Source organism: Thunnus maccoyii, chromosome 16 (assembly GCF_910596095.1).
Source record: "Thunnus maccoyii chromosome 16, fThuMac1.1, whole genome shotgun sequence".
NCBI classification, from domain to species: Eukaryota; Metazoa; Chordata; class Actinopteri; order Scombriformes; family Scombridae; genus Thunnus; species Thunnus maccoyii.
In genome coordinates this window covers 16,806,037-16,832,676 of record NC_056548.1, presented here as the reverse complement: position 1 = coordinate 16,832,676, position 26,640 = coordinate 16,806,037, and the positions used below count along the sequence as shown (strand labels likewise).

Sequence of the window (26,640 nt, the reverse complement as noted above, 5' to 3'; positions counted from 1 at the left end):
CAATTTGATCACTTCCTTTTAAACTGATGCTTTACGCTCTATGTGCTCTATGCTTTAAGATATTAGAAATTGCAAAGTATTACACTCAAATTAATTAAGGGCACAAGAACAGTTTGTCTGCAGATAGGCTAGTGTCTTTATTTCCACAGCCTGGAAGTCATGTAGTACTGTCAAACAACACAAAAAGGAAGAAATGATATATTCACACATAATTTCCTGAAAAGGCTGAGCAATAATGAATGGAGTAACTGAAAAAAGATAACATATTACCTTAGATTTTGTCAATAAAATTTACATTTCTTTCTTAAATATAATATTGACATAGTTTTTTTTCTTAAATTCAATTTAAGAGTGAGTTTAGTGAGTAAACACCAAATGGTGAAATGTGATTAATAATCTGTTGGACAGTGGTCCCCTCAAAAGGTTTTACTCACTACAAACATGCAGTAAACACCGGATATGTTTGACCTAATATGTTTAGAGTTTTTTTTGTAAAAGGGCATCTCACAGTATTATTTGTGGTATAAATTCATATAATTCACTCATTGGTTCTGGTGCTCAGTGAGGGGGAAAAAAGGCTGAAATATTCAACCAAAAACAAAAGAAATACTTTAAATGTGCCAAAATGGCTACTTATCATTAACTGCATCTAGATTAGGAAATCATGGAAGCAGGGTACAGTATACTGCTCTCAGAATACTGGATTTGTTTCAATACAACTTTGAAAATAATGTATATTCTATAAATGTTTTATCCATTATATATGTGTGTGTATATATATATATATACATACATATATGAGGAAAGGTGATAGTAAGATATGGCCCTGTAATTTGGACCATCTATATAATTAATGGGGAAAAAGCAAAAAATGGTCTCTGGCCATCCCAAAAAACTTCCAAATGAATGTACCCTCCACAACAGCAGAAATCAACAATTATAACTTATGACAAATAAGAATTTCTAACACAAAAAGAGAATTCATAAGATTCACAGCATTACTGAGGACAGAAATCAAATCCATAAACTGATAACAGAAACATGTTAGTGTGTATCTGATGTTTGTCTTTATTTGAATGAGCCTCTTTGCAAATAACATTACTCTAGGAGAAACTCATTCTCAGAGCAGACAATCAAATTAAAACAAGGCGACTTCGGTTTTGCTCATTATCCATCACCATCCATTATCCTTCATCCTCCTCTTCCTCATCTGACCGTCCCATCTCTCTGGACTCCAGCAGGGGTTTCATCAGGGAGGGGTTGGCCACTCAGGCCTCCTTTGATTGTAGGAGGGTTAGTTGTTTGGGTGTGTATGTATGTGTGTATGTGTGTGTGTGTGTAAGCCTAGGGAGCACTGGAGCAGACTGTGCTCTATGGCTGTGCTCTTTATTTCCCGGCCGCCGCAGCTGGACCAATCATCACAACATCTGCCACTCGAATGCAAACATAACGTTGACCACCTCCAGGCTGCGGGCGATTTCCTCCAGGATGCAGTGCTGCTGCCACAGCTGGTTCAGCTTCCTGTAACGCTCTGGACAAAGGTGCAATGGATTGCCCCGCCTGGAAATGAAAAGACAGAGGATCTATTTCATTAAAGTGTTTGTTCAAGAGAACAAAAAATACATTTGAAATGATGAAAATATGTACTTTGTGGCCATATATATCGACACCAAGTCAATTAAATCAACAATTCTTACACAAGGTGAGGATCAGTCTCTCCATAATCATCCAGATAAGGAGCAGGATATGTGCTTCCTCGGGTTTTACTGGCCATCAGTACGATTTCACACTCTCTTATCCTGTCAACATCAAATCAATAAAATGAAGATCAAAAGCACATTTTACAACTGAAAAATAATACTCTTGATCTCTAGGTCCCAGTGACCTACCTGAGGAACATGCCCACTCCTGCGCCACAGGTAGCAGCGTGGGCGGTGCAAGCTCCCACGTCTTCCCCGTCCAGCTTACTGAGACAGCAGGAGCTCTGAGAGCAGAGCATGGCCCCACAGAACAGGCACAGGGTCGGGTGCTTCCTCTCGTCATCTGTAGACTTGGGACATCTGAGGACAAAGTGTAGAGAAGACAAGAAGGGTGAACATCAGAGGCAGAATTTTTCACTGAATGAAAGGACTCTGGGTTTTTTTTTCCACTTACTGAAAATGGCTGGCTTGATTGAGGAGAGCACTGTAATCCTCAGGAAGCTCAATTAATCGATTCCTTCTTCTAGGATATCTGTAGAAATATGAGTTTATTGATTAATTATTAGGAGATGTTCAATTACAAAAACAAAAAGGGGGACTGAATTAACACCAAGTCTACCTGACTGTCTGGATTTTGCCTTTCAGGGCTTTGGTTATAGCTGGGCTCCCACACCACCTTAGAGAGAAAATAAACATTTTTGAAACAAAACTACTCGCCTGAATACTAAGACATCACAGATTAAATACATTGACCTTGCTTCAATGTTTATCACTTACGTGTGCAGGAGTGGAGTAACAGTGTCTCTGTGCTCCTGGAAGAGCTGGAACACGTTGGAGGGTAGTGCCAAATAACTGCATAGTGCCTCCACCTGTCCTTGAGATGTAACTGCAATAGACCAAATGTCGAGCCTGAATTCACTAGTGTATACAGCATGATATGATGATATAGCAATTACATTTCACTTACCAGAAGAACTAAAAAGATCCTCAGGAGGATGTACTCCTGTAAGGCAATTGAAAAAGAGAGCAGCACAGCGCAGGAAAGGTTCTATTCCTCTCCTCACTCTTTCAGCCACAGAGCTGCCGGACACATCTGGAATCAGCCTGATGGGGAAACCACAGAACAATCTGTAAAATAAGCTACATTATCGTACATATACTTCTGAGCATGCAGCATGGCCTTGATGGCAAGGAGCAATGTTTGCGTGGGCATGAGTCTCCATTACATCGGGTGTGGTCGATTCCTGTCAAGTTTGATTATAAAACAGGGAAATGAAAAATAACTGGCCCCTTCCGCCTGCTACAACAAACTTTCTCCATACTCAATGCAATTATTGGTGGCTCATGAGGGAACATGTAGCCAGTATATTTTTCCTTGACAAAAGATGTCTGTGCCTTCAAGAAAACCCTTAACAATGGCGCTGCTTTCTGTACTAACACTGCAACAGTTGTGATCTAATCCACACAGACAGATGTTTATTGGACTACATGATCCACACTCAAGTCAGTTAGTCTGTGATTATGAAGATCTCTCAAAGTTGCCCCTTGGACGTAGTTTAACACTTTCACTTTTTTTGCAAGAAAAATTCTTAGCTTACTAGTGTGTCTTTTATCAATATTGTTTTATATCCAACAACAAACAACTTATAAAAGAATTATGCTCCAGCATTTCAGGAGATAATTGACAGGATGATGTGTGGCATTTGTACCTTCCAGTGTGTTGTGACACTGTAGAGTACAGCTCTCCTGCCACTCTGGCCTCCTCTGTGTCTTCTCCACCCGCTACAGCAGGGAAATCTGCACAGAAATTCATCCTTTATTTAATCACCATAATCATCTTTATCACTATATACTGCTACTTGTAAGCACTCCGTAGGAGTTCAGTGAATAGTAGATATCAGCAGTACTAATAGACCAGTTTGTATTGTTGAGTTTTGACTGTTTGTACCTGCAGAGGAGAGGAGGATCTGCAGCACGTGAGCCATGGTGACCAGATGTAGGATGTGCAGATGGTTGTAGGCAGAGCTGACAGCAGACGGCTGTAAGTCTACAGCTTCCTCCTGATACAGTGAGGGTATAGACAACACCAAACCCACCTGACAAAACACACACACACACACAAAACAAAACGGTTACACCAATTCTGACAAATGAATAAATTCAAGTAAAAGCCTAAAAGAGCTAGTTTTTTGGGTTTTTTTAATTAATTTTCAGTCAAATTTGAGAAATCAAGATTATATTAAAAAACAAAACTCTTGGCAACAAGTTTGCGCATTTTGAAAGCATGAACACATATCTATAATCATTATTTTGTATTTATTAACAGTGATTCACACATAAAAAATACATTAATTAAGTTACTGTGTGACAGAATAAAGTCAAATAACTTATTCTGAGATGAGGACAAGACAAGTTGGAGTCTATTCTCGACACAGTTGTTCCCATTATTGAAGACCTACCAGAAGATGGAAGAAGTCAACCTCCAGAAGAGAGGGGGAGGTCTTTCTGTTCAGGACAGGCAGCAAGACTGGGAAGAGAACCAAGGCAAAGGCAAAATTAACTTATATTGTACATTTCATACACAAGGGAGAACTCCATTTGCTTTATAATGCATTTTAATTATGATTAGATGGACCAGGTACCTCCCAACATATCGGTGAAATGCCTTTGGATGACAGACTGGGAGCTCTTAAATCTCTGGGCTGCTGAAAACTGAACAATCGCCTTCAGACCTGCATGCTAAAATGGAGAAGTATTTCACAAAAACGATATCTAACAAAATTCAAATCATGACATGCATTATATGTGAGAACTGTGTGCTAGTCAGTACCTGTCTGTTTTGTAAGGACCCAAAGAGTGGCTTGCCCTCTTCCTGCAATATGTTTTCTGCAAGGACACACACGTATATATTTAGATAATTTAAAAATGAAAGAAAGGATATAGAGAAGCTAAAATGAGGAGTCTTACCAATGGCCTGAATAGTGAAGGCACATGTGTTCCAAGCCATAAGGGGCACACGTGGGCACATCTCATTGGGTGCCGTCTGCAGACCGACCCTGTGGACCGTGGTGGCGCACACAACCAGCATCTCTGCTACGCTGTCTGAGAACTTTCTCCTAAAAACAAGCAGCAAAAGAGACTTCGGACTGCTGTGCTACAAGAAACATAACTTTGAGTAATACTGACGGAGTGGATGGTGTCACTCACGGTTCTTGTACGCCATAGCTCAGAATGGATCTAAAGTCTGGCTGGCCCTCTCCACACAGCCCTGCGTCTCCATCACCACTACTGCTTTCTGTGTTGCAATCTGCAAGAGAGACAGAAAAAAAATGACCCTGTTATTTCACATGATCACCAGCTTTAAATTGCAGAGTTGTTGAAATAGATGCATGTATGGAATGTTCGCTTGTCTTGCCATTATCCTGAGTGATTGACTTGAGTCCTTTAATCCTGGCAGAGATGATCTGGATCCAGCGAGGCATGGTCAAATGCTGGCCAATTATCTCTGCATTTTCACTACACACAATGACAGAAACATTAAGATAGCCTCTACGTATCTGTACCTCCAACATATCATTGCAGATTGGCCTAAGGAAGGTAGACTGGACTTACTAGTTGAATGTTAGCTGTTCCATAGGGATGAGAGGGACAACAGTATTGCACAGTGACTTGCACAGGGGACACAAGTACTCCCCATTCTCCAGGTCGATGATCAGTTCGGCATGGAGCCGGTTTCTGGTTGTATTCTGGACTGCCTCAAAATATCTAAAAAACAGAGAAGATGATAACTATATGTGCCTTCCAGTAGACCAAAAACAGAGGAGCAATGTGAGAAAAATAATTCCAAAAATGGCCAAATATGTTTTGTGATGACTCACTTCTGCCAACATGTGGCATGCATGACGTGTCCACAGCTGCCAGTGTGGGCCCCCACAGCCAGTTCAGGAGGCATGAAGAGGGGATATGATGTCCCCGTCCCTTTAGAGGAAAAATACAATGAAAATATGAGTCAGATAAGTTTGAGTCTGATTTTTCCCATAAAATTGCAGTTACAGTGAATGAAACTGACCATCTGCTCTGTTGGTTGGTATCTTTCCTCTGCACTGAGTCAGCACTGTGGATCTCTGGACACACGCAGTCAGCACCATGGCGGGAGCCTGGACCGCCACTTCCTGCTCCTCCTGGCAAAGAATGCAGGTAAGCACCTCCCTTTCGGCTGGGGTGGAGCCTCGGTGGGGTCCGATGGCTACACACAGCTCCCTGTGCTCCATGGCACAGCTAGATGAATAAACATTACCCAAAGTGGAATTAATCAAATTGATTCTGTTTAATTGATTCAGTTTCAGACCAGGAAACATCCATTTTTAGAATGTTCACCTCTCAGTAGATGTAACAGTCTCTCCCTGCGCCCCGCTCTCTGGCATGTTGTCATACAGCATCTTATTGGACTCAATGAAGTTTTTCTGCATCGCTGACATCTGGGCCATGATTTTCTGCCGGTGGAGTTTGGCTGCCTCCGCCTTCCTTTTCCGCTCAGCTTTTTCTTTGTCCTGAGCACTCTGGACCAAAGCAAAAACAAGTCAGAGACTTTTTATACAGAGAGGATGCACAATTGTTAAGACTAAGGGTGAGGTTAGAAATGGTCAGATATTTTTATGTGAAGTGGATGTAAGCCTAAGTGATGACGGAGATGTAAATGAGTATGAGTGTTGAGTGAGTCTGTGGTTCTTGGAGGCCAGAAATCAGTATTTATCTCACTTGATCCAGTTAGCTATTGTTTTTCACTTAAGTAGATTGTCTTACATACAGATATACAAACTTATATTTAAATGCCCAATTGCAGTGTGTAACGCAGATAGATTAATTTCTTTTAAAATGTCTGAGGAAACGAAGACAAATCACTGCCCATGGCTGGTTCATTATAGAACTACTGTAGGTCCCATCAAGTCTCATCAAGTGTATTAATAAATTCATCATTCATTGTTCTTTTACCTCCTCTGGTTTGGTTGTCTCCATGCTCACAGAGGCTGTTGGACTGGACTTCTCTCTGAGGCACTTGACAATCTCAAACATCTAGCACAAAAACATTAATACAAAATGTTGGAGGCATCTACAAAAAAAATACAAAAAGTTATGCAACGCAAATAATAAAAATCTAGTTTGGAAACTGCTAACTGATGAGCCTACCTGTAGAACCCATTTGACCATGTCTTTTTGGGCTTCAAGGGAAGGAAGAGCCTTAATCTTGGACAACAAGAGGAACACTGACTTGCTGTGCTCTGAACCAATTCCTAAAAGAGACATTAAAGTCATAAAAATTTACCAAGCCAGGTCATACCTCTGATAGCTATAAAAGATAGTTAGTGAATGATGATAAAACAACTGCTAATCTGTTTTCACTTACCTCGGGCCTTAACACTGAAATCAAAGGTCACATCCTCCACAGTGCTGTCCTCAAGCTGTGTTTTCTCTTCAAGCAATGCCTGACCGATCAGGTGCAAGGCCTGTGTCATAACAACGTGCATTTTTGTTACTAAATGTGGTCTGCGTAGCAAATAGTAATGCTGGAAAGATAAAGATAAATGTAGTGTTTACCCTCTGGATCATTGCTTCTGTCCAATGAGTGGCTCGGTCCTCTGCAGCTCTCTGCAGGACGCGTCTGAGGATGTGGACAATAATGTCGCAGCAGAGAAGACGCACGATGCTGGAGAAAGCTGGGCAGAAGGCTGGGGGCACTGGAGGACGCAGAGCTGAGCACAAACACAGACAAAAGCACCGTTAGTAGAGTTTATTAATTAGTAAATAGTGTAAAGAAGAGGGTCACTTCTTGGTGCAAGAGAGCAATCACCTTTATCATTGCCCTCCTGAACTCTCCTCTTCTTTTGAGACTCTTCTGCCTAGAACAGGTCAAAAATAAGAATGAAGTGAGGGATATTCAACATAAATTGTGTCCATTTAAAGTGAAACTGGTGTTGAGGCATTGAGTTACCTTGCTATGCTGGGATCTTGAATAATGGTAGTAGAAAGGGTTGAATTCTACCAGACGCTCTTTTTTCACTTCATATAATCCATGTCCTGACACTCCTGGTTTTCTACAAACAGAAGCAGAATAGACAGATTAAACTTCTTCAAAAATTATTGTCAAGATGAAACTCACAAGTGGTTTCACGCTCTTTACGTACTTGAAGGTGGCAACTTTGGTAATTACACTCTCCAGGCCAGTTTCACGGCTCTCCTACAAGGAAAACATTTTGTGTTTGTTTTTATTTTATGACTCTTCAATTGTGAGAACTAAGACTATAATTAATAATCTATAATTAAGACAGTATCTTACATTCTCTGGCAGGCCTTTGACCAGGCTACTGTGAGCCATGGGCTCAATGCACAGCAGGTGGACGACCTCTCTCATTGTCACATCCTCTTTCGTCACCTGACTGATCCCTGGGACATAGCGCTCACCTGGAAACACAACACTGATCAGACACTACTGTGTGATTCATATCAACTAAGTAACCTCCCAATTTTGATTAGTAGCATGTAACACGGTACCAACGATGACGATCAGGAGGTACAGCATCTCTTCTGTCAGTCGATTCCACTGTATCAACTCATCCTGTAAATTAAGTCGCATGTCATTAAAAGTAAAGCATTTAGTGGCACAAAACCTTTTTTCCATGAATGATTACTTTAGGTGTTCCTTACTTGGTCTTTGCTTGAACAACTTCCATTAAAATAATCAAAGAGCTCGAATCTCAACAAGATCAGCATGAGGAAGTGGTTGGCATCCATTTTGGAAGCAGCTATCTGTAAACAATTTGCAGAAGGGGGGCAGGGTTCATATGATATCACCACATTACATGCCTAAAAAGGTTCAAAGTTAAAAGCATGAGGAAAATTGGCACCAACCTGAAGCATGAGAACATCTTTATCGTACATCTCGTCCCTGCATTTCACATCCTGATAGTAATAGACCTGATCATGTGAAAAAAAAATTTAAATTTGTTAATTATTAGTCAAACATATTATAACACAGGGAGAGAGAATGAATGCCTTGAATTTCCAAAAATAAAATGCAATATACCTGGCTGACCAATGAGAGCCCGTTTCTCCGCCACATTTCAGCTGAGACCTGTGCAGCCAGCACCACACAGCGCAGAGGATGCTCCGCCAGCTGGGTGAAGTCATAGCTCTCCTGCAACAAACAGGCTTAACATTAAGATGAATGACAACACTGGCGATTAAGACATTTCACTCATTAAGTACAACAACAGTGCAATCATTGAGTATTTGATTGTTGTCTCATTGACAGTGGAAGCTTACTAAACATTTATCACTAGGGATGAACAAATGGTGATAAACACCATTTTTCACATGACTTACAGGATCATGCAGACGTTCAATTGTCCCTGTTCTGCAGAGAAGTACATACAAGCCTAGAGATAAAAAAAAATGGACACAGTATTAAGTTCACAGTTAACAGAAAATATACAGATATAAATCACTGAGATTTGCAAATATTAGTTCTCCTACCAGCCAGTAGCCTGGAAATGGGCAGGTGTATGCTGACAGGCTCCTGAGACACTTTGTACGGACGAACATTAAGGATGTGCTTGCACATGTAGTAGTCAGTAGGCTCCCGGTGGAAGGGCTGGTTATTGCACTGCATCAGGACTTTGTGGCACTCTTTAAATGCAAGCAGCAAGACCTCTTCCTGAAGGGGCAAACATAAGCAGTAATTGAGTGAAGCAGAAATATACTCCTCTCTTTCTTACTGTCTTTTCTGTCCATTCAAAGGGAATTGACAAGGGGGGGGGGGGGGGTAACAGATGCACTCCCACTAGTTGTGGAATAATGGTTTGATGGATGCGATGCATGACAACTCACATCAGATGCGCACCAGTCCTGGAACATAGCAAGAATGTGGCGGAGCTGGATCTGGAGAGAAAAGCCAGCTTCCCATTCTGGCTCTACTGCAATGTGTTGACCAAACTGGCGCTTCACTTCCTCCATGCCCTGATAAAAAAAGTGAAAGAAGATTCATTATTTATCTGGTTTACTGAGTTACCATAACCTGGTGTAGTAGTCCTGCTATTAAAGAATGAATCAGCATTGCCATAATTACCTGCATGCATTTGAGAAGCCCGAGAAAGATTTTGAACCCCTCTAGGAACTCTCTCCGCAGCTCTTCAGTCCACATTGGGGGTTTACTGATCAGAATATACCTAAGACAGGAGTTAGATCTTAGATAAAAGAGTCCTTTGTTCCCAAAAGAGTTGGGAACAAAGGACTTGTTAAAATCTATTGCCCATTTAATCACCTGAGGTCGTGGAAAATGACCTGGATGCGAGAGAACTTGTCAGAGTTGTAGCCCAGGAAGAAGAAGCGATTGTTATCATCCAGATGTTCATGCAGCAATGCTGTGACTGTATCAACAATCACTTTGATGACATTTCCTTCTTCAATCAGCTGTCTGGCCTGGAGAAAGGACAAGAATGTGAGAACAAAAGTGTGGCAAAAATGTTAAGGCACAGATACATAATGTCTTCTTGAAGAGGCACAATTATTAAAGATATGCCATATTCAGCCCACTCTGACGCTCCTACAACAAACAACACTCACCAGTGTGGGTACAGTGAAGATCTGAACAGACAGTGCAGTGATGGATATACTCTTGTCATGGTCATCAAGGATGAAGTCCTTTTGCAGCTGCTTATAGTGCTGAAAAGACAAAGATGGGACATGTACTCATTTAATTATGCAAAAGAACTTCCAAAAAAATAAAATACACATTCTAATTGTTTTATTTTACCTTTGTAAACTCGATTGCAAAAAGCCTCTTGAATTCTGTCTCCATAAGCATACTACAGAAAATCAGTTCATGTACTATCTTGCGAGCTCCTTGAAGAAATAAGAAAAAAATCTCTGTGTGAGTGTATGAAATCAAGGTGAGAATAAGTTGCTATTATGTATGAAAATCAATGTCAGATGTACTTGCCTTTGTACATCCTGGCATCGTGAAGCATGAGTCTGCTGATGAGGCAAGGGTTGTCTTCGTTGGGCTCCAGTGCCACCTGTGAGAAGGCCTGTCTGAAGCCCACTGCACAAGACACACAAAAGGTTCCCAGTCACAAGACATACAACTGTACATGTACAAATGTGCACTATAGCCATCAGAAACCAGTAACTAGAAAAAACAGCCCAAGCAAACTAATCACTAATCATCAGTAACTGCAGTCTCTCCAGGTATAGAAAATGCACATGTCAAAGTTACACAAACTGTATGTAAAGCTGTGAGACTTATTTAGTGCAAGTACAGTGACGATGATGGCAGCACCTGAGTAACTGATGATCTTTTGGAACCAGGAGCCGAGGCGCAGAGCAAACGTCTGATGAGCCATCACTGTTGCATGAAGGATCTCTACACGTAGTGGCTGCAGGGAAATGTGCTCGGAGTTGGACTGCAACACAGCAGTGAAAGAATTAGAGCTCAGTGAAATGTGGAAAAACTGAACAGTAATGGCCTCAGGTTCAAGAATTAATATTGATATGTCTAAATTGGCACAAAATCAGTGGCTGGTATTTACCTTGATGAGGTCTTTTGCTTGCTGGCATGATCGAAAGGTTCCTCTCTTTACTGCCCGCCGACCCTGTGCAACGGTTAATAATATTTACAAAATGAGATTATCTGCTATTGAGTGAAATAATACAGTGCAATTCTACATAGCTTCCTTTAACATGGCAGTAATGTAAACTGAAAGTCACGAGCAGATGAAACTCAGAAAATACCTCCTTGTCAATGAGTGATGTGTGTGTCTGTGCCTCAGCCTGATCGCAGTAAACAGAGCGCTGCAGGGTGTAGATCACATGGTCGTATGAGTGGTGCTCATCATTGTACAGCACACAGTAGTATGCATTGTCTTTTGTCCTGCATGGATGGAGAAATACACTGTTAAAAGTAAAGCTGGGCACTTTGCATATGGTTTTTTATATGTGTGTGTGATCACACAGGCCGTACCGCGGCTGGAGTTCAGCTGATAGCTCAAAGTTCTCCTCCCACACCAGGAAATCTGTGACGTAGCACAGTAATACCCGGAATAGCTTCTCAGCACGCTCGTATAACTCAGGCTCCAACACACACTCATCCTGCAAGGGAGGAGAGAATCACACAGGACATTTTTTGAGCACAGCACCAGCACTCCCCAGAGCTCTACTTCTCCAAAAATAACTTCCTTGAAACATTGTCTTCCACTTGACAGAAACATTTCTCACACATTGCAAATTGTCATTTGTTAGTTATGTCAATAATAAGCCTAAAGTGATTTAATAAAAATGCTGCATCACTACAAGCACATGAGTGCAAAGACAGAGACATATTTCAACACCAATATGCAATTTCACTGAAATGTTTCCTGTAATAACCTTTACAAATCCCTATTTCCTGTGTCACTAGCAGTGACTCCATAATGTGACAAGGAACTGGTCTGCATATTTGGCTTAATAAGAGAAAAATAAACATCTGGCCTGATAACATTAATATCAAATCCCCTGAGAGCAAACATTCCACATAGCAGCTCAGTATTTCGTACAAATGTCTGACATTTAACACACAAACTAAACAAAACATACAGTGAGTCTGTATATTTACATCAATCTCTACGTCACACTACTGTGTGAGAAAAAGCACTGGAATCTACCCCAATCTAAACAACGAGAGGTCTGGAACAGCATGATGGGCTTTTCATGTTCAGTGTGGAGATGCTGTTGTGGTCATGTGATGTGTCACTGCTTGTTAAGCACAGGTTTGGATCTGGGGTAGAGAACACAAAGCAGCCTGGCGGACCGGGGCCAGCGATGTCTGTGTTAATAGAGGCACCTGCTGTTTACGGAAAAAAGGCACAGAGCTGTCAAGCTGCATGTCTGCTCAAAGCCCCTGAACATGATCTTATCAAAGGAAAGCCCAAACGCTGTGATCAGCAAAGATAGGCCTAACAAACAAGTGCTGAACAGCAACAACCGATCAAAATGTGTACCAGGTGGCAGTTTGGTGGGAAAAGCTGTAACCCAAGCATTAAACTGAATACATCCCTGCACCATTCAATTGTAGAAAGGCTGCTTTCAATCTGTCTCACCCACAACTTTTTCCCACTAGTTTATTTGCTCTCAGTCCCCCCCCCCCTCTCTTAAAGTAGTTATAAATTTTCTCAGTTGATGCAGGTCAACAAAGTGTTTTTTTCTTTCTCATTTCCGGAGCCAAAGCTGCAGCTAAGAGAGCAGCATCAAGCCTAAGATGGGAAAATAAGCATTCTGGGGTTCACTGACACAGAATGGGACAAGTACGCCCCTCCCACGTCCCTCTTTCCGCTCTATTATGTAACTCACCGTTACCATGGCAGTGGCTGCCCCTGGGTCGTGTTTGGAGCAGCAGGGGCCAATCTTCCAGGCTTCTATGTCCCCACAATCACAGAACCCCCCGCCTGATGACGCGTGCATCTGAGAAAAATGCATATACTGTATGTCACTGATAAGTAATGGATACACACATCCGCAATTAAGTTATGCAACTGCTTTAGCTGGGGGATGCATTATTATGTGACACTCTGTTCCAAAAATCATGAACTCAATCACTAAATCTGAACTAATCATAGCTTTTTGAAGTGTTCTTCCCAAAATTTAAGGTGGATGCACAAAAATGATCTAATGAAATTGTGATTGACAGCTAGCAACAAGTTGGCTGTGACTGACTCGAACTCAAATAAAATCTGTTAATCTGTTAAGGCAAAATCATGATTAGCGTCATTGACAATTAAACACTCATGACATGATTTGAATTTCATTATAAAAATGTAAACATCTACATTGACACTGACCTTGTAACGATGGCTTTTGTGCACACTATCCTGGAAGCAGTCCATGCACAGGACACAAGTGGGATCTATCGCACAATCCCTGCAATGAGTTGAAAAGGATTTGTTACCCGATTGGACATATGTCAACAACTTGTACCACCTCTTGAGTGCAGTTTCACCCTAACTGCAATAAACAAAGTGAAGCAAAGATCATCTCTTGTAAGGTGGAAAATGTATTTTCTGATGTTAGAGGACATGCTGCTTCAGTTAGCTGGCGCTGATCAAATTGAGCAACTCAGTTTTATTATTATTTTGTATTTTGTGTTGTCAAACATACAAGTACATACAAGTCTCACTGTAGTGGCGCCACCCCGTATAAAGGGCAGAAGCTGGTATTTGAGCACAGGAAACCTTTAAAGGGATGTTGGAAAAAAACAGGTTGGCAGGCCGAAGTATGTGCACAAAAAGTGACATTTATTAACAAAAGTATGAACGACACAGAGGCAAAAACGAACCCTGGGAAATTCAACAACAATAACTTACGCCATCGCAACAAACAAATAAAATCAGCAGCTTCACAGCAAGCTGCCACCTACTCTCTTCCCTATTGCATTCAATAGACCAGTGACTGGCTTTTCACCTTCTCAGCCTCACCTAACTAGAACGTACCATCTCAGGCTACCACAGGGTGAGCTACACTGATAACACACACAAAATGTAACAATGTGAAATACAAAATACTCAACTGAAACCCGTATCACATTTGTGCAACATGACTGAAATTAACACAAACATTAGACTGAAATTAGTGATTTAACACAAAAACACAAGTAATGTTGGGAACCAAGGCTTAGTGAAAAGGGAGAGGAGCAACCTTTTTACACTCACTACATATCACATTCATCTTTTACTCAACTTTCACCTAATCTCTTGTGCTTTTTAGTACTTATTGTAGTTTTAGTGAACTACTACTAACTTTCATGAGCAATTTTATCATAGTTATTTATTCAGAGTTAAGTTTATTCAGACATCACCTTGTGTTTAGTATCTGCTCCTAAAAAACAGAAACCAGAGGTGCAGAGTTCATTTTGTTGCCAGCACTTTTATACTTTTAGTTTCACTTCTATTTTAATCTTCTAATCGGTCGACCAATGTTTCAGTTTAACCAGAGACGGTATTATCTGGTGGCTTTCAGGGGAATGTGTCATGGTTGTTGTGGTGGTGACCACAGATGTTGAAAACAGGAAGAGAATATGTAGGTGTCCTTCTGAAAGTCTTCAATTATCTTATGTTCAGCACAGTATATATTTGTCTGGTCCTTTTTGTATTACATTATGTAAATTAAATAGTGTTGCCACCAAGAAGTACTCACATTTCTTCACTTATTTTTCTGACATTAATCTTTTTAAATGGCTTGCTTGAGATGAAATGCTGAATCTTGTTGCAGTATCTACACCGATGGTCACAGACAGTTGGCTGGCCACACCCAGTGAATGCTAGCTGAGTAACTACACAGTTTACACAATATTTATCCACAAACTCTATTGTAAGTGCATGCACAATGACAAAGCAGGTTAATATAGGCCACTTTACAATTGAAGATAACAGTATAAAATCACAAGATCAACAATAGCTGCACTGCCAACTTATAGGCTACATTTTGTTTCCCACATTTAAGAAATGTTACGAGGTGAATGCTTCTTGCTGAGCACAGTTTAACTTACATAAATGGTTGGTGTAGATATACACAATGATTGATTGATTAAAGTAAAATTGATAAGGGTGCGCTCCTATAACATTGTCAAACTCACGATGGACAGACGTTGCAATTTATCAAACTTTTTGCAGCTTAAGGCCTTTACACATACACAGCAATGCAAATACACGACACGAAATTGCGAAATAATCGTCTGCGAATAGTTCGCATCAAAGCTATTCACACCGGCAGCAATACGAATTTGCGACAGAATTTGTGAAAGCTCATTCTGCTGTCAGTCAGCCTGGTGAAAGCAGTTTGTCCAGCAGCTGCTTCTGTGGACAGAGACGCTGAACACAGGTCGGAGCCGGTGTGGATTGAGCGGATATAAAGCTCTCCTCTTCTTTTGTCGAGTGAGGAGAAGAAGGACAAAATCATCATCACTGGAGGATGTTGACATCATCCTCCAGTGATGATGATGATCTCCGACCTGCGTTCAGCGTCTCATGTCCACATAAGTAGCCGCCTGTCAGCTGCAGCTCCTGCGAATCTGAGAGGACAAACTGCCTTCACCAGGCTGACTGACAGCAGGAAGTTACTGAACCAAAACAGTTTGCATGTCCGCCCCATGGGAAGAAATCCACAGTGTTTGTATTTATAAATACATGGTGATGATGCATATGATACATGATACATCAATGTATTGATTCATTGGCTTTATTTCTCCGCCCACTGCAGCGAGTGAACCTACCTGTCTGCCTGCAGTGCTCACAGACAGACCTGGAGCTGATCAATCAATATAGATACGGTAAATAAGTTCAAAACATACAGCAGGATATTCAACACTCCACATAGGCCGTAGCAAGAAACAGCTGTCTGTGCAGATTACACTTTTGGTTTTCGCTGTGTGAAAACTCAGATAAATCGACCTTGTTGCTTTTTCGCCTCGTAATATTCGCGTTCTGTGTGTAAGTACTCATAACACAAACAACAGTTCGAAAAAATATATTGACGTGCGAATTAATGGCACGAAAAAAATCACGTCCAGTGTGTAAAGGCCTTTAGCCTCACTACTGTGGTGTTGTAGCGTAATTGGAGCAAACTGTAACCTATGGAAGCAAGGCAATTCCCATAGAAGTGGCTTGATGAAGTCAAATACCCTCTATGATATATTCCTATCTTTGAACTCTGTGGATTCATACTTTATCCAGTAACCTCAGACTCCACTGGGGCTGAGTATTGTTCAAATACATTCTGATATCTGCATTATTTCATGCTAAATTTTAGTGACAATCAAAACAATAGTTTTGGGATGCCCTATGACACTGTAGATCTTGACATTTATCACCATATAGTCAAAACAACTAATGAGGGCAACTAAAATAACTACTGTCTGTATGGTTGTAATAACTTTACAGTTGATCAGAGGATGTGTTCAGACCTGCAGGAGTAGACAGTCTCTCCCTCTTTGAAGACACGTCCACAGAGCTGGGAGGAGGTGCTGCCCTGCTTGAGCTTCTCCAAACCCTCCTGAGGATCCTCTCCAAACAGGAAGCACTCCAGAGGGTGGAGGAGTCGGCTCTGCATGAGCTCCTCTTCCTCCAGAGGGCTGGACTCCTTCTTCAGGCAGAAGATCTGAGGCACCTGCTCCTTCAGGTAGCGGAGCAGGTCCGCCCTGCTGTCTGTGGCCTCCTGCCATTCCTGCAAGGCAACAAAGGAGAGCGTGACCTGTTTTGCAATGACTCACATCTGTCTCCACCTGATGACACACAACTGCATGGATTAGTCTTTATCATAAGGATCATATGCAGATATTTACCTTTAGCAATGCATCATGCTTACTAATCAATGTAAGCTTTGACTCTTAGTGTTACTTGCGATAAAGGCAGAAATAAAAGTTATTTTGCACTGACTGATTATGCCACCACAAAACATTCACTTTGTTATGTCTTTGAAATCAGCAATGCACCGCAACCAGCCAGGCATCAAAGAGAAAAGCCTGAATTCATTCAACACGCAAGAGAGTAAATACAAAATAACAGGCAGTGACTAGTTGAGTTATTAGTAAGGAATAAATCACACTGCTTCTTCCACATGTCTACTGAATTACTGTGGCACATTGACGCTTGCTGGTGTGCGCACAAATACATAGGATAGTTTTTCCAGTTGGTTTGGTGAGATCTGTGTTAACAAAAAATACTAATAATGGTATTGACACATCTATAAAGTATACTATGATATATATATATATATATATATATATATCATAGTATATATATATATATATATATATATATACAGCACATAGACAGTGTTACTTTTGGTTAAGCAGTGACTGGAAGGTGCACCATGTTTTTTTGGCCAAAGGTCTTAATTAGAACTGCCAATAAGAGATGGAGTGAATCCTTTCCATGTAAAAAAAAAAAAAAGGGTATAACCAGTTGACATACTTTCCTCTTAGAAAAATTTTGTTTTACTGTCCTTACAGCTGTGCCTGAATTTGAATTTAGACATAGTTTTCTTTTAGCAAAGCCTTTTTTTTCCAGTCACAGCAGCCAAGTGTTTGGATGGGTGAGGGTTAGTTGGTGCAGACAAAAATGATGTGCTCATTTAAACAGCATTCGTGTTGGCAATCACTTACTGTAGTGGCATACGCACTGTACGTGGAAGCTAGAATTACACTAGATATCAAGTAAATTTGCATGTTTTATTCTGCTGCTTCAGCAATAACTTGCGCCAACAGTTCAGTATAATACGCCACGTCTGCTACAAGCAATGCGAGTCATTTCTGTTTTGTTTCATGTAAATTTATGCCATACAGTCAACTTCACCACGAGTGTCAAGCTGTAAATATTTAACGACATGAAAACACAAGTCAGTTTCACTTTCAAACAATGGTGTTTGAAGAGTCTGAGGTCCAAAAAAACAGCGATGCTCACATTTTATTGACTCACGGCTAACTTACTAATGTTGAAGCGCGTTGGACAAAAGCGGCTACCAACATAACAAGGAGAAATTTACACAACACGGGGGACTCACGGTGGCCATGTTTATACCGACAATGCTGTCTGCTCAAGCAAGTCCTGACTCCGAGAAAGCCCGCAACATATCCACTCACTGTCCGTGAGCAGACCTTTAAGGAACCGCAGAGACATTTTAACCATTTTAGGTAGCTAGCACAACAGCTAGCTGCAATTGCTAGCTTGACAAGTCGGGTGTCCTTTCACTGCACTATCAAACTATATTGTATAAAGTTACTAGCGCATTATAATTTGTTATATTCTGTCCCCGACTCTCAGTATTCACTGTCAGTTGTATATCAGCTATTTGAAAATCATACCTTGCTGAGCTCCAGTCCGCTGAGGGATTTCTCACCCTCCGCCATATTCCATTTGCCGTAAAGGAGGAGGTGTCGCTAGGAGACTGTTCCCCCTGTAATAGAAACCTTTTGCGACTACTTTAGACCATAATTGATGGGAGTTAAATATATTTATATGTAGTTAACACTCATTTATTGAACAAATAGGACACTCCTTTGAAGATGTGTCCGTATTTCTATCAGTAATGTTCTTATTTACTGTATATTTGACCAGGCTGTATATACTGTACATAACCACTGACTACATGTATATAAAATAACATGACTTTTTTTTTTTTTTACCATTTAATATTTATCTCAGCACTCTTCACTTCTTTGCACTATTCTCATCCTGTTTACAGTTCACAGAAACGGTTTCACTTGTATATAGTCATATCTGAAGATTCTTGTGTTGTTTTTTTATGGAAGTACACTGACAGACACTAAAATTTCTACATGCGTAAACATACTTGGCCAATAAAGATGATTCAGATTCTAATTCATGTCAAAATGTTGTAAACCAAACATCCTGTTAGATGGAAAATACACGCGCCCTCTGGTGGCAGCGTGTAAGTACTTCATGATGTTTTAAGTCAATAAGTTATGAATGTTGTTTTTGTTAAAACTTCGTTGTATGGACATATTTTAACTAACAACGACACTATAGTGATCAAGGTTTATATAGCCCTTACACTGACCTGTGTATCACTTTATTTATAGAAAGCCTCACTTACAACATGTGTGACATTAAGACAATAACAGAGAACGACTAGGCATCATAATGAAATAAAGATAACATAAAAAACTTAAAACAAGAAGACAAAAGATGCAAAAACACAGTAGAGAAAAGACAAAAAAGACGAAAGTTTTTTTTTTAAAAACACAGTAAGAGATTAAAAAAGACGGTAAAAATCATTGAAGAATATAAATATAAATAAATAAAAATAAGAAGAATAAAAGGAATAAAAGATGACATCACAAAAAAAGAAAGTCTATAAAAAATGGGTTTTAAGAAGTGATTTAAAAGAAGTCACTGACTCTTTGAAATTCTTCCCTCAGGAAAAAGACTGAGATCCATAAAAACCTCCACCAGCAGACACAAGAACAACTTCTGGAAAGAAGCTGTTCTTGTGTCTGCTGCCCTGCTAAATAGCTGAACTGTTCTGTTATCAAACTGGACTTTACATTTCACATCCCTCATTTAATCCCTGCACTGGTCACTTTCATATATTTCATCAAACTGGACTTAAGATTGTACGTTGCATTTTTATATCTCATTTCAAAACTATTATTATTCTGTGGATAGATTTTTAATTATTTGAAATTTTCATTTAAATTTAGCACTACTTTGTTCATTTCATTATTATTATTACCTTACTTTTGTTCTATTTTCATTCGTCTATGTTGCATTTGTGGGAGCAAACGTCAAGACACATTATTAGTATGCTGCATACTTGCTGATAAACAGATTCTGATTCTGGTTTCCTAAATAAGATAGACTCAAAATACTTTCTAAATTCAATCATGAAAAGTTCAAATGGTGGGACCTTGAGAACTTGGATTTATGGATATGAAATTTTCCCGGTTGAACTTTCTGGTGTGAAATTTTCATAGTATAGTATTACATCCTTAGCTTTCCAGTTTAATTGAATAGGCTGGTTTGAGTGTCAAAATAATCCAATAATCCTCAATTTTTTTTTCCAGAAATCTGATGTATACTGACATTTGTTCTGTGTATCCCACACAGGCCACCGATTCCAATAATTGGAACAATATCTGGTTTAAAATGTACAAATTCGTCAATTAAAAATCCCTTCCAGACCAGACAAGTTTTAAGATACATAAAAAAAAATACTTTGCTTGGAACAAAACTGTGTCTGATATGGGGTTTTTTCCACAAAAAAGTCCCATTACCTCATTAAAATCCTTAGAATGATTCTTATTCCTTCACCCTCATTGAAAAACCCAGAATCCATGAATATGCAAAAATGTTAATTTCAGAAGTTTAACTGCTGGACACAAGATGTCTCCTACTTCACTGAAAAGTCCATCCTCAGTGTTTGTGCACTGGAGGCTTCAAGTTTCCACATCACATTTGTGTTAGCTAAATATTGGACCAGCTTCCAAACAAGTTGCGATGTCATGAATCATCTCAAATCAGCAGATGAATGTGAAAACAGCTTTCTAGTGTCAAACTCTGCACATAAATCCTTCTGCACAGGGAAGCTCAAACATTCAACTGTAAGAACAAGAATGAAAACACATTTTGAGAGGAGGGGGACTTTAAGGTTTGAATCATTGACTGTATATAACCTTTAATCTTAACTTTTACATACAGTTAATGTTTTGAATGAGGAGCCCAGCCGCTAGAGGGCGCTGGTAAAGAGTGTCCTTCTCTCCATGGTGACGGAACACAGCGGGGCTGGAGGTCAGAGTTGAATGTTTGACAGAAAGCTGAATATGGATTCCATATTTCATGAGAAAGTAAGTTAAAAACGTTTAATTTAAAACATTTAACCACAAGCCATTCGCTTCGTTCATTTGTTAAACCTTGGATCTCATGCCGGTGATTTGTTTACCGGGCCTATCGAGCCGGTGTTACGAGATCTGTGGTGCTGTTTGGCAGTATTGTTGTCCAGACAGCTAACAATGCTAACTCCACCTGCTAGCCAAAGATAATAGAAACGTTTGTTTTCAATCAGGAGTGATAACGCTAAAGACTTTGTGACAGCCGTAAGCGTTTTATTTTTGTCAAGTTAGTAAATGGGGTCACTTGCTACAGCTATCTGGCCTGACAGAGGAGTAAAAAAACAGTTAGTTGTGTTGTAAGCTAGCTGTATGTGGCTATACTTGAGTATGAATGTTACAGGAGGGGAAACAGACCAAATGCACAAAATTTTTAGCCAATTCCTAAGCTAAATTGTGAAGAAACCTATTAAGTCGTGCTGTCATGTTTGAAGTGTCATTTGCGCAAATAACTTATCCTTTATTTGTAGCAAGAGGGCTCTCTGTGCGCCCAGCACTGCCTCAACAACCTGCTGCAGGGTGAGTATTTCACTCCCGTGGACCTGTCCTCCATTGCTCAACAGCTTGATGAAGAGGAGAGGATGAGGATGGCCGAGGGAGGCATGGGCAGTGAGGAGTACAGGACCTTTTTACAGGTGAGGAGATACAGATGGTCAGTCTGTTTATACGTGCTGTAACCAAACAGTGTATACATTTATGTTATGTGATTGTGTTTCAAGCAACCGTCTGGGAACATGGATGACAGCGGGTTCTTTTCAATACAAGTGAGTTTAAGAGAGTCACTTTTTATGGTTACTTACAGATTAATAAACTGTACAAGTTATTAATATAAATGTGTCTTTTCTGTCATATAATTTCTCCAGGTTATTAGCAATGCTCTGAGAGTGTGGGGCTTGGAGCTTATCCTCTTCAACAGCCGGGAGTACCAGAGCCTGATGATAAATCCAATGTAAAGTTTCTTTGTCAAGATTGTGTATTGTCTTCATCTGTATTCACATAAATGCTTTGCAGTTTATGTTTGTTTGTTTTTTTCTTTCTGTCACTGTTTCTACTTTCATGTTTCAGAAATGAGAAAGCCTTCATTTGCAATTACAAGGAGCACTGGTTTACTATACGCAAACTTGGACAACAGGTATGAGACACTTGTCTTCATAAACAGTTGTAATATAGCCAGTGTTGGAAGAATTATTCAGATTCTTTATTTAAGTAAAAGTAGAAATACTGTGGTTTAAAAATACTCCAATACGAGAAAAAGTCCTGAATTCAAAATGTTAGTAAAAGTACAGAAGTATAATCAGCAATTTGTACTTAAAGTATCAAAAGTAAAAGTACTCATTATGCAGACTGGCTTCTTTTAGAGTGTTGTATTATTATAGTATATTATATTGTTTGTTTTATCACTAACAGATACATGTAAGAGCATTTTAATCCTGTAGTTCCATCAACGTGGAGCCAATTTTATACATTTTGGGTAGATTAATAGTAATAGTACAGCATCACACTATATTATATTACAAGTGTATCATATGTTTTTTTATTATAATAATACACTTAATTTATATAGCACCTGTCACACACTGATGCAGCTCAGAGTGCATAACTATTTATTTATTTAATCATTCTTTTAAAAAAAAAAGCTAGAATATTAGAATACATAATTTAATTTAAAATCTTAATCTGAAAACTAACTAGTAACAATAAGTGGCAAAATAAAAGTACAAAAAAAGTGCAACATTTCCCTCCTGAAATGTACAGTATAGGAGTAAAATTGGAAAATAGCATAAAATGGAAATACTCAAGTGAAGTACCTCAAATTTGTAAAAAGTACAGTACTTACATTCCACCACTGAATATAGCTTGATTTACTAAAAAACGCTGTTTTGCTTTTATTACAGTGGTTTAACCTGAATTCACTGTTGACTGGACCAGAGTTGATATCAGACACCTATTTAGCCCTTTTCCTTGCACAATTACAACAAGAAGGTAATGTCAAATGGACTTATTTTTATAGAATGTATAGATTTATGTGATTATTTACAGACCAAAATATTTAATTTTTTCAATTTTTCAGCTCAGAACTAATTATAGAAGTTATATTTGTACAGGTTATTCCATATTTGTGATCCGAGGAAACCTCCCTGAGTGTGAAGCGGAACAGATTCTTGGGATCATGAGAGTGCAGCAGCAGCAGCGGCCGAGGCTTATCGGAGAAGATGAGGCCCAGACAAGTGCAGGGTATGAATGTACAGATCATACAGTATTTCATTTATTTTTCATGTTGATTAAAATAAATGTTTGACTTACTTGTGGTGACTGATTAAGCTTTTTACTTTGAGCAGCAGGTCAGCAGCTCTGAGCCAGGCAGAGATGAACTTTGGTGTGGAGAATGAAGTTGTGGATGATGATGAAGAGTTGAAGAGAGCTCTGGCACTCAGCAGACAGGATATAGATGTAGAAGATGAAGAGGCTGATCTTCGCAGGGCCATACAGCTTAGCATGCAAGGTAAAACAATGAGTCATAAGGTTTTTAAATATTCTGAAATGTATTCATCCAGATTATTTGCAGTTTATAAAAAATAGTGTATGAAATCAACAAATCACTTCTTCTTCTTCTTCTTCTTCTTATTATTATTATTATTATTAAACTCCTATATCCTTATACATTGCGGTATTAATCAGGCTTTTACCATGAATCATGTCAATTAATCAGTTAGTCTTCAGTTTTATTCTCATAAATTTAATTCCAGGTTTACATTAAAAACAATTTTTTAGAGTAATATATGTACACTAAGCATACGCAGTATTTATCAGGATTTTTGCAAATTGTCAGTCCTGAAAATTGGATATTTATTTTTTATAATAATATAGGAGCAGTGATGAGCAACAAGTCTTCAGAGTCTGAGGTGGGAAATGTGAAGTCAGGGAGCCAGACAGCAGGAAGTGCTGCAGGAGGACAAAAAGACGGCCAGAATGAGACGCTTACAGCCGAGGAACTGAGGAAGAGGAGACAAGCCTACTTTGATCGGTAGGTTCAACTGCATGTCTGGTGAATACTGTACAGGGTGTGGACACAATATTGTAAACACTTATTAGCAATCCAGTTCAGTAGTTGTGCTATATGTATATATATGTGTATACTCAACTACATGAGTATGTGCTGTACATATAAGTGTGTACTGTGTAATGCAGTAGTATGATTGATTTTGTGTCCAACCCCTTTAAGTAAATGGAAAATAACAGCATGCATTTTCATTGACTACTTAGGCAGCAGCAAGTTCAGCCGAACATTCCTCAACAACCAAACACAAAATCAACAAGTGGCTCAGGTGAGCACATTAATTAACTGATTTTAATATAAATGTAATGCAGATCATTACTGTGTCCAGTTCAGATTTGAAATATACTAACTTGAGCTTTCTTTGCTTTTCTATTTTCAGAGAATACTGGCTCTGAGGTGAACGAACAACAAAAACCCAGCCAGTGAAGTTATCAAAGGTTTGCTTACATTGTTTACCAGCTGCCTGGAATGGCAACCCCGTAAAGGGGTTAGCTTTGCTCCTTCCTCTAACCTTTTGCACATGCGAACATAAGGACAGTCAGAAGGCTGACACATTTCCCCTGGTTAGTTCGCTGACAGGCTATAGAGAAGAGAACGACAACAAAGAAAAGGCAGCAGTTAGTCTAATCTAACTCGGTGAGGCACTGAGGCTGGGAAGAGGGTGACCACAGAACTCATGATGCAGTTAATCCAAGTTTGCAATTTGCCTTTTTACCATGGCGCCTTCTATTTCTATTGTATACTGTTTTTTATTCTTGTTTTTTCTCTGGAAGAGATGGAAAGGAATCCTCAGCATACAAAGGGTGTGTTTACTTGTTTTGAGGTGAATACATACAGAGATTGGTGTTCTGTGAAGGCCATAGGAGACCAGTGTTTAGATGACAGATAAAAGTTCACAAGATGACCGAGCCTCCTAACTTTGTATTGTACTTTGGTTTGTAGGCCATAAGATGTGATCCCAAAGCCCACCCCATCAGACCACCAGTGTAGTTTTGAAGTTATTCCTTGTTGCAATGTACTGAAATATCTTTTAGCCAGTACTAATGTGTGGGTCATTTAATCACGACATCATCAGTCATTTTACTTGGGAACTCATGAGTGAACTCCTAAGGTATCTAGACAGCAACATATTTTTGATGTTGTGGCTTTGTTATTACCTTTAAGTAAACGAGTAGACACAATGACATTTAAGATTTCACATCCTACAAACACCATTTTGGATGGCCATTGAACAAAATAATTCTATAGAGCTGTTAGCTGCATCTAAGAGATTTTCGAATGACGCATATTTTTCATATCTCACCCAAAATAAGTTGACATGCAATGGGGAACAAAGTTTGCAATCTGTAAACGCCATGAAACTGCAGCTGACAGATGAATACATAGTTCATTATTCCAGCACAGTACGGATCACTTCAAACCAAAAAGAGTCTGACAAATGGTTTCATACATTGTTTCTCTTCATCAGTATTTGTCATAACATTTTAGTGACTTTATTATAAAGAAATGACTGTTAAAATTATGATTTCTGTTTTGATGACACCGCTTTACAAAGTACAATCAGTTGTTTCCTCTATTTTATTACAGCTGCTGAAATACTCGTGTAATTGCACTGATTTGAATTATCATGTATTCCAGTAATACTTTGAAGCAATTTTGTGCACGTTAGTTGTGCAAAGAAACATTCATTTGCACTGAGGTTACTGTGGGTTAAAGACATTGGCTGATTGGTCACAGAAAAATAGTGAGAATTAAAGGGTGACTGTTATTTAACCTTGTAATTTGAAATCCAAAGAGAGAAATAAGACAACAAAAATGTCACTGTGCATACAAGTTCATTGTATTTTTTTTTTTTTTGCATTTGATCCTTGAATCCCACAGCTGGTTTAAAATCTCTCTCATTTCTCTTCCACAAATTTCAGTCCTGCAAGCTGAATTCTGGTTACAACACACAATGTTAATGAACAGACCATTACGCATTAAAACAGTTTGTTTACAGTGTTTTCATGGAACCAATTATTAGTGCATAAACATCTATAGTTTAGCGTGGATATATCTTTAAAACAATTCCTCCACAAACATACTGGATGTCATGTAAAGTTTGACTTCTTGTGCTGGTTGACTTCCAGGAGGATTCCATGATTTCATCGTTGTTTTCATTTTCTTTGGATCTGTTAGGCTTGTTTTTTCTATTTAAAATGCACTTGTGAAAGAATATAAAATGTTGGTAGGCGGGTTTTTATGATTACATTATTTTCACTCACTACATTCTTACAATAAGTACTAATTCATCCTTTTTTTGGTTATATTTCACATGTTACAACAGCACATTCTTTCTTTTAATGTATTAGGTAATGTTCCAGGATTAAAGCAACATTCACTCCTCCTAAAGTTTCTCACATCTCATTTCTTTTCATATTAATGTGCAGCTATTGATTTTTGTTACAGTGAAGTGT

General features: G+C 39.3%; 2 protein-coding genes across 2 annotated transcripts; one reads left to right on the top strand and one right to left on the bottom strand.

Annotated features, from left to right (window-relative positions):
• Window positions 1-112: 112 nt before the first annotated feature.
• Window positions 113-18,685, bottom strand: ubr1 (ubiquitin protein ligase E3 component n-recognin 1). The gene is made up of 47 exons (XM_042388421.1): window positions 18,583-18,685; window positions 16,684-16,943; window positions 13,568-13,646; window positions 13,080-13,190; window positions 11,716-11,843; window positions 11,487-11,625; window positions 11,285-11,347; window positions 11,035-11,158; window positions 10,696-10,797; window positions 10,510-10,598; window positions 10,320-10,418; window positions 10,018-10,175; window positions 9,823-9,922; window positions 9,585-9,713; window positions 9,231-9,411; window positions 9,081-9,133; window positions 8,782-8,892; window positions 8,607-8,672; window positions 8,403-8,504; window positions 8,250-8,313; window positions 8,035-8,159; window positions 7,883-7,935; window positions 7,690-7,792; window positions 7,549-7,597; window positions 7,296-7,450; window positions 7,105-7,204; window positions 6,888-6,991; window positions 6,693-6,773; window positions 6,078-6,259; window positions 5,770-5,978; window positions 5,579-5,678; window positions 5,313-5,465; window positions 5,116-5,216; window positions 4,908-5,007; window positions 4,668-4,816; window positions 4,531-4,586; window positions 4,343-4,439; window positions 4,160-4,227; window positions 3,649-3,796; window positions 3,410-3,497; window positions 2,668-2,804; window positions 2,478-2,586; window positions 2,320-2,376; window positions 2,155-2,232; window positions 1,890-2,060; window positions 1,698-1,799; window positions 113-1,560 (listed from the first exon to the last, which is right to left on the bottom strand). Exons 1-47 carry the CDS (start codon window positions 18,625-18,627, stop codon window positions 1,419-1,421), a joined length of 5,220 nt encoding a protein of 1,739 aa, XP_042244355.1. The 5' UTR covers window positions 18,628-18,685; the 3' UTR covers window positions 113-1,418.
• A 2,294-nt stretch (window positions 18,686-20,979) lies between these two features.
• atxn3 (ataxin 3) lies at window positions 20,980-26,575 on the top strand. The gene is made up of 11 exons (XM_042388430.1): window positions 20,980-21,084; window positions 21,597-21,761; window positions 21,846-21,890; window positions 21,990-22,075; window positions 22,192-22,258; window positions 23,022-23,109; window positions 23,232-23,361; window positions 23,466-23,629; window positions 23,995-24,151; window positions 24,391-24,452; window positions 24,564-26,575. Exons 1-11 carry the CDS (start codon window positions 21,040-21,042, stop codon window positions 24,608-24,610), a joined length of 1,056 nt encoding a protein of 351 aa, XP_042244364.1. The 5' UTR covers window positions 20,980-21,039; the 3' UTR covers window positions 24,611-26,575.
• Window positions 26,576-26,640: the final 65 nt, after the last annotated feature.

What these genes read in the sequence shown, in the direction of transcription:
- atxn3 (XM_042388430.1), top strand. Translation starts at nt 21,040, where the DNA reads ATGTTTGACAGAAAGCTGAATATGGATTCCATATTTCATGAGAAA. An exon ending in AGTACAGGACCTTTTTACAG is followed by an intron (nt 21,762 to 21,845) that starts GTGAGGAGATAC and finishes TTGTGTTTCAAG; the next exon opens with CAACCGTCTGGGAACATGGA. An exon ending in TACGCAAACTTGGACAACAG is followed by an intron (nt 22,259 to 23,021) that starts GTATGAGACACT and finishes CTTTTATTACAG; the next exon opens with TGGTTTAACCTGAATTCACT.
- ubr1 (XM_042388421.1), bottom strand. Translation starts at nt 18,627, where the DNA reads ATGGCGGAGGGTGAGAAATCCCTCAGCGGACTGGAGCTCAGCAAG. An exon ending in TTGAACGTCTGCATGATCCT is followed by an intron (nt 8,893 to 9,080) that starts GTAAGTCATGTG and finishes TGTTTGTTGCAG; the next exon opens with GAGAGCTATGACTTCACCCA. An exon ending in CAAGATCCCAGCATAGCAAG is followed by an intron (nt 7,598 to 7,689) that starts GTAACTCAATGC and finishes GACCTGTTCTAG; the next exon opens with GCAGAAGAGTCTCAAAAGAA.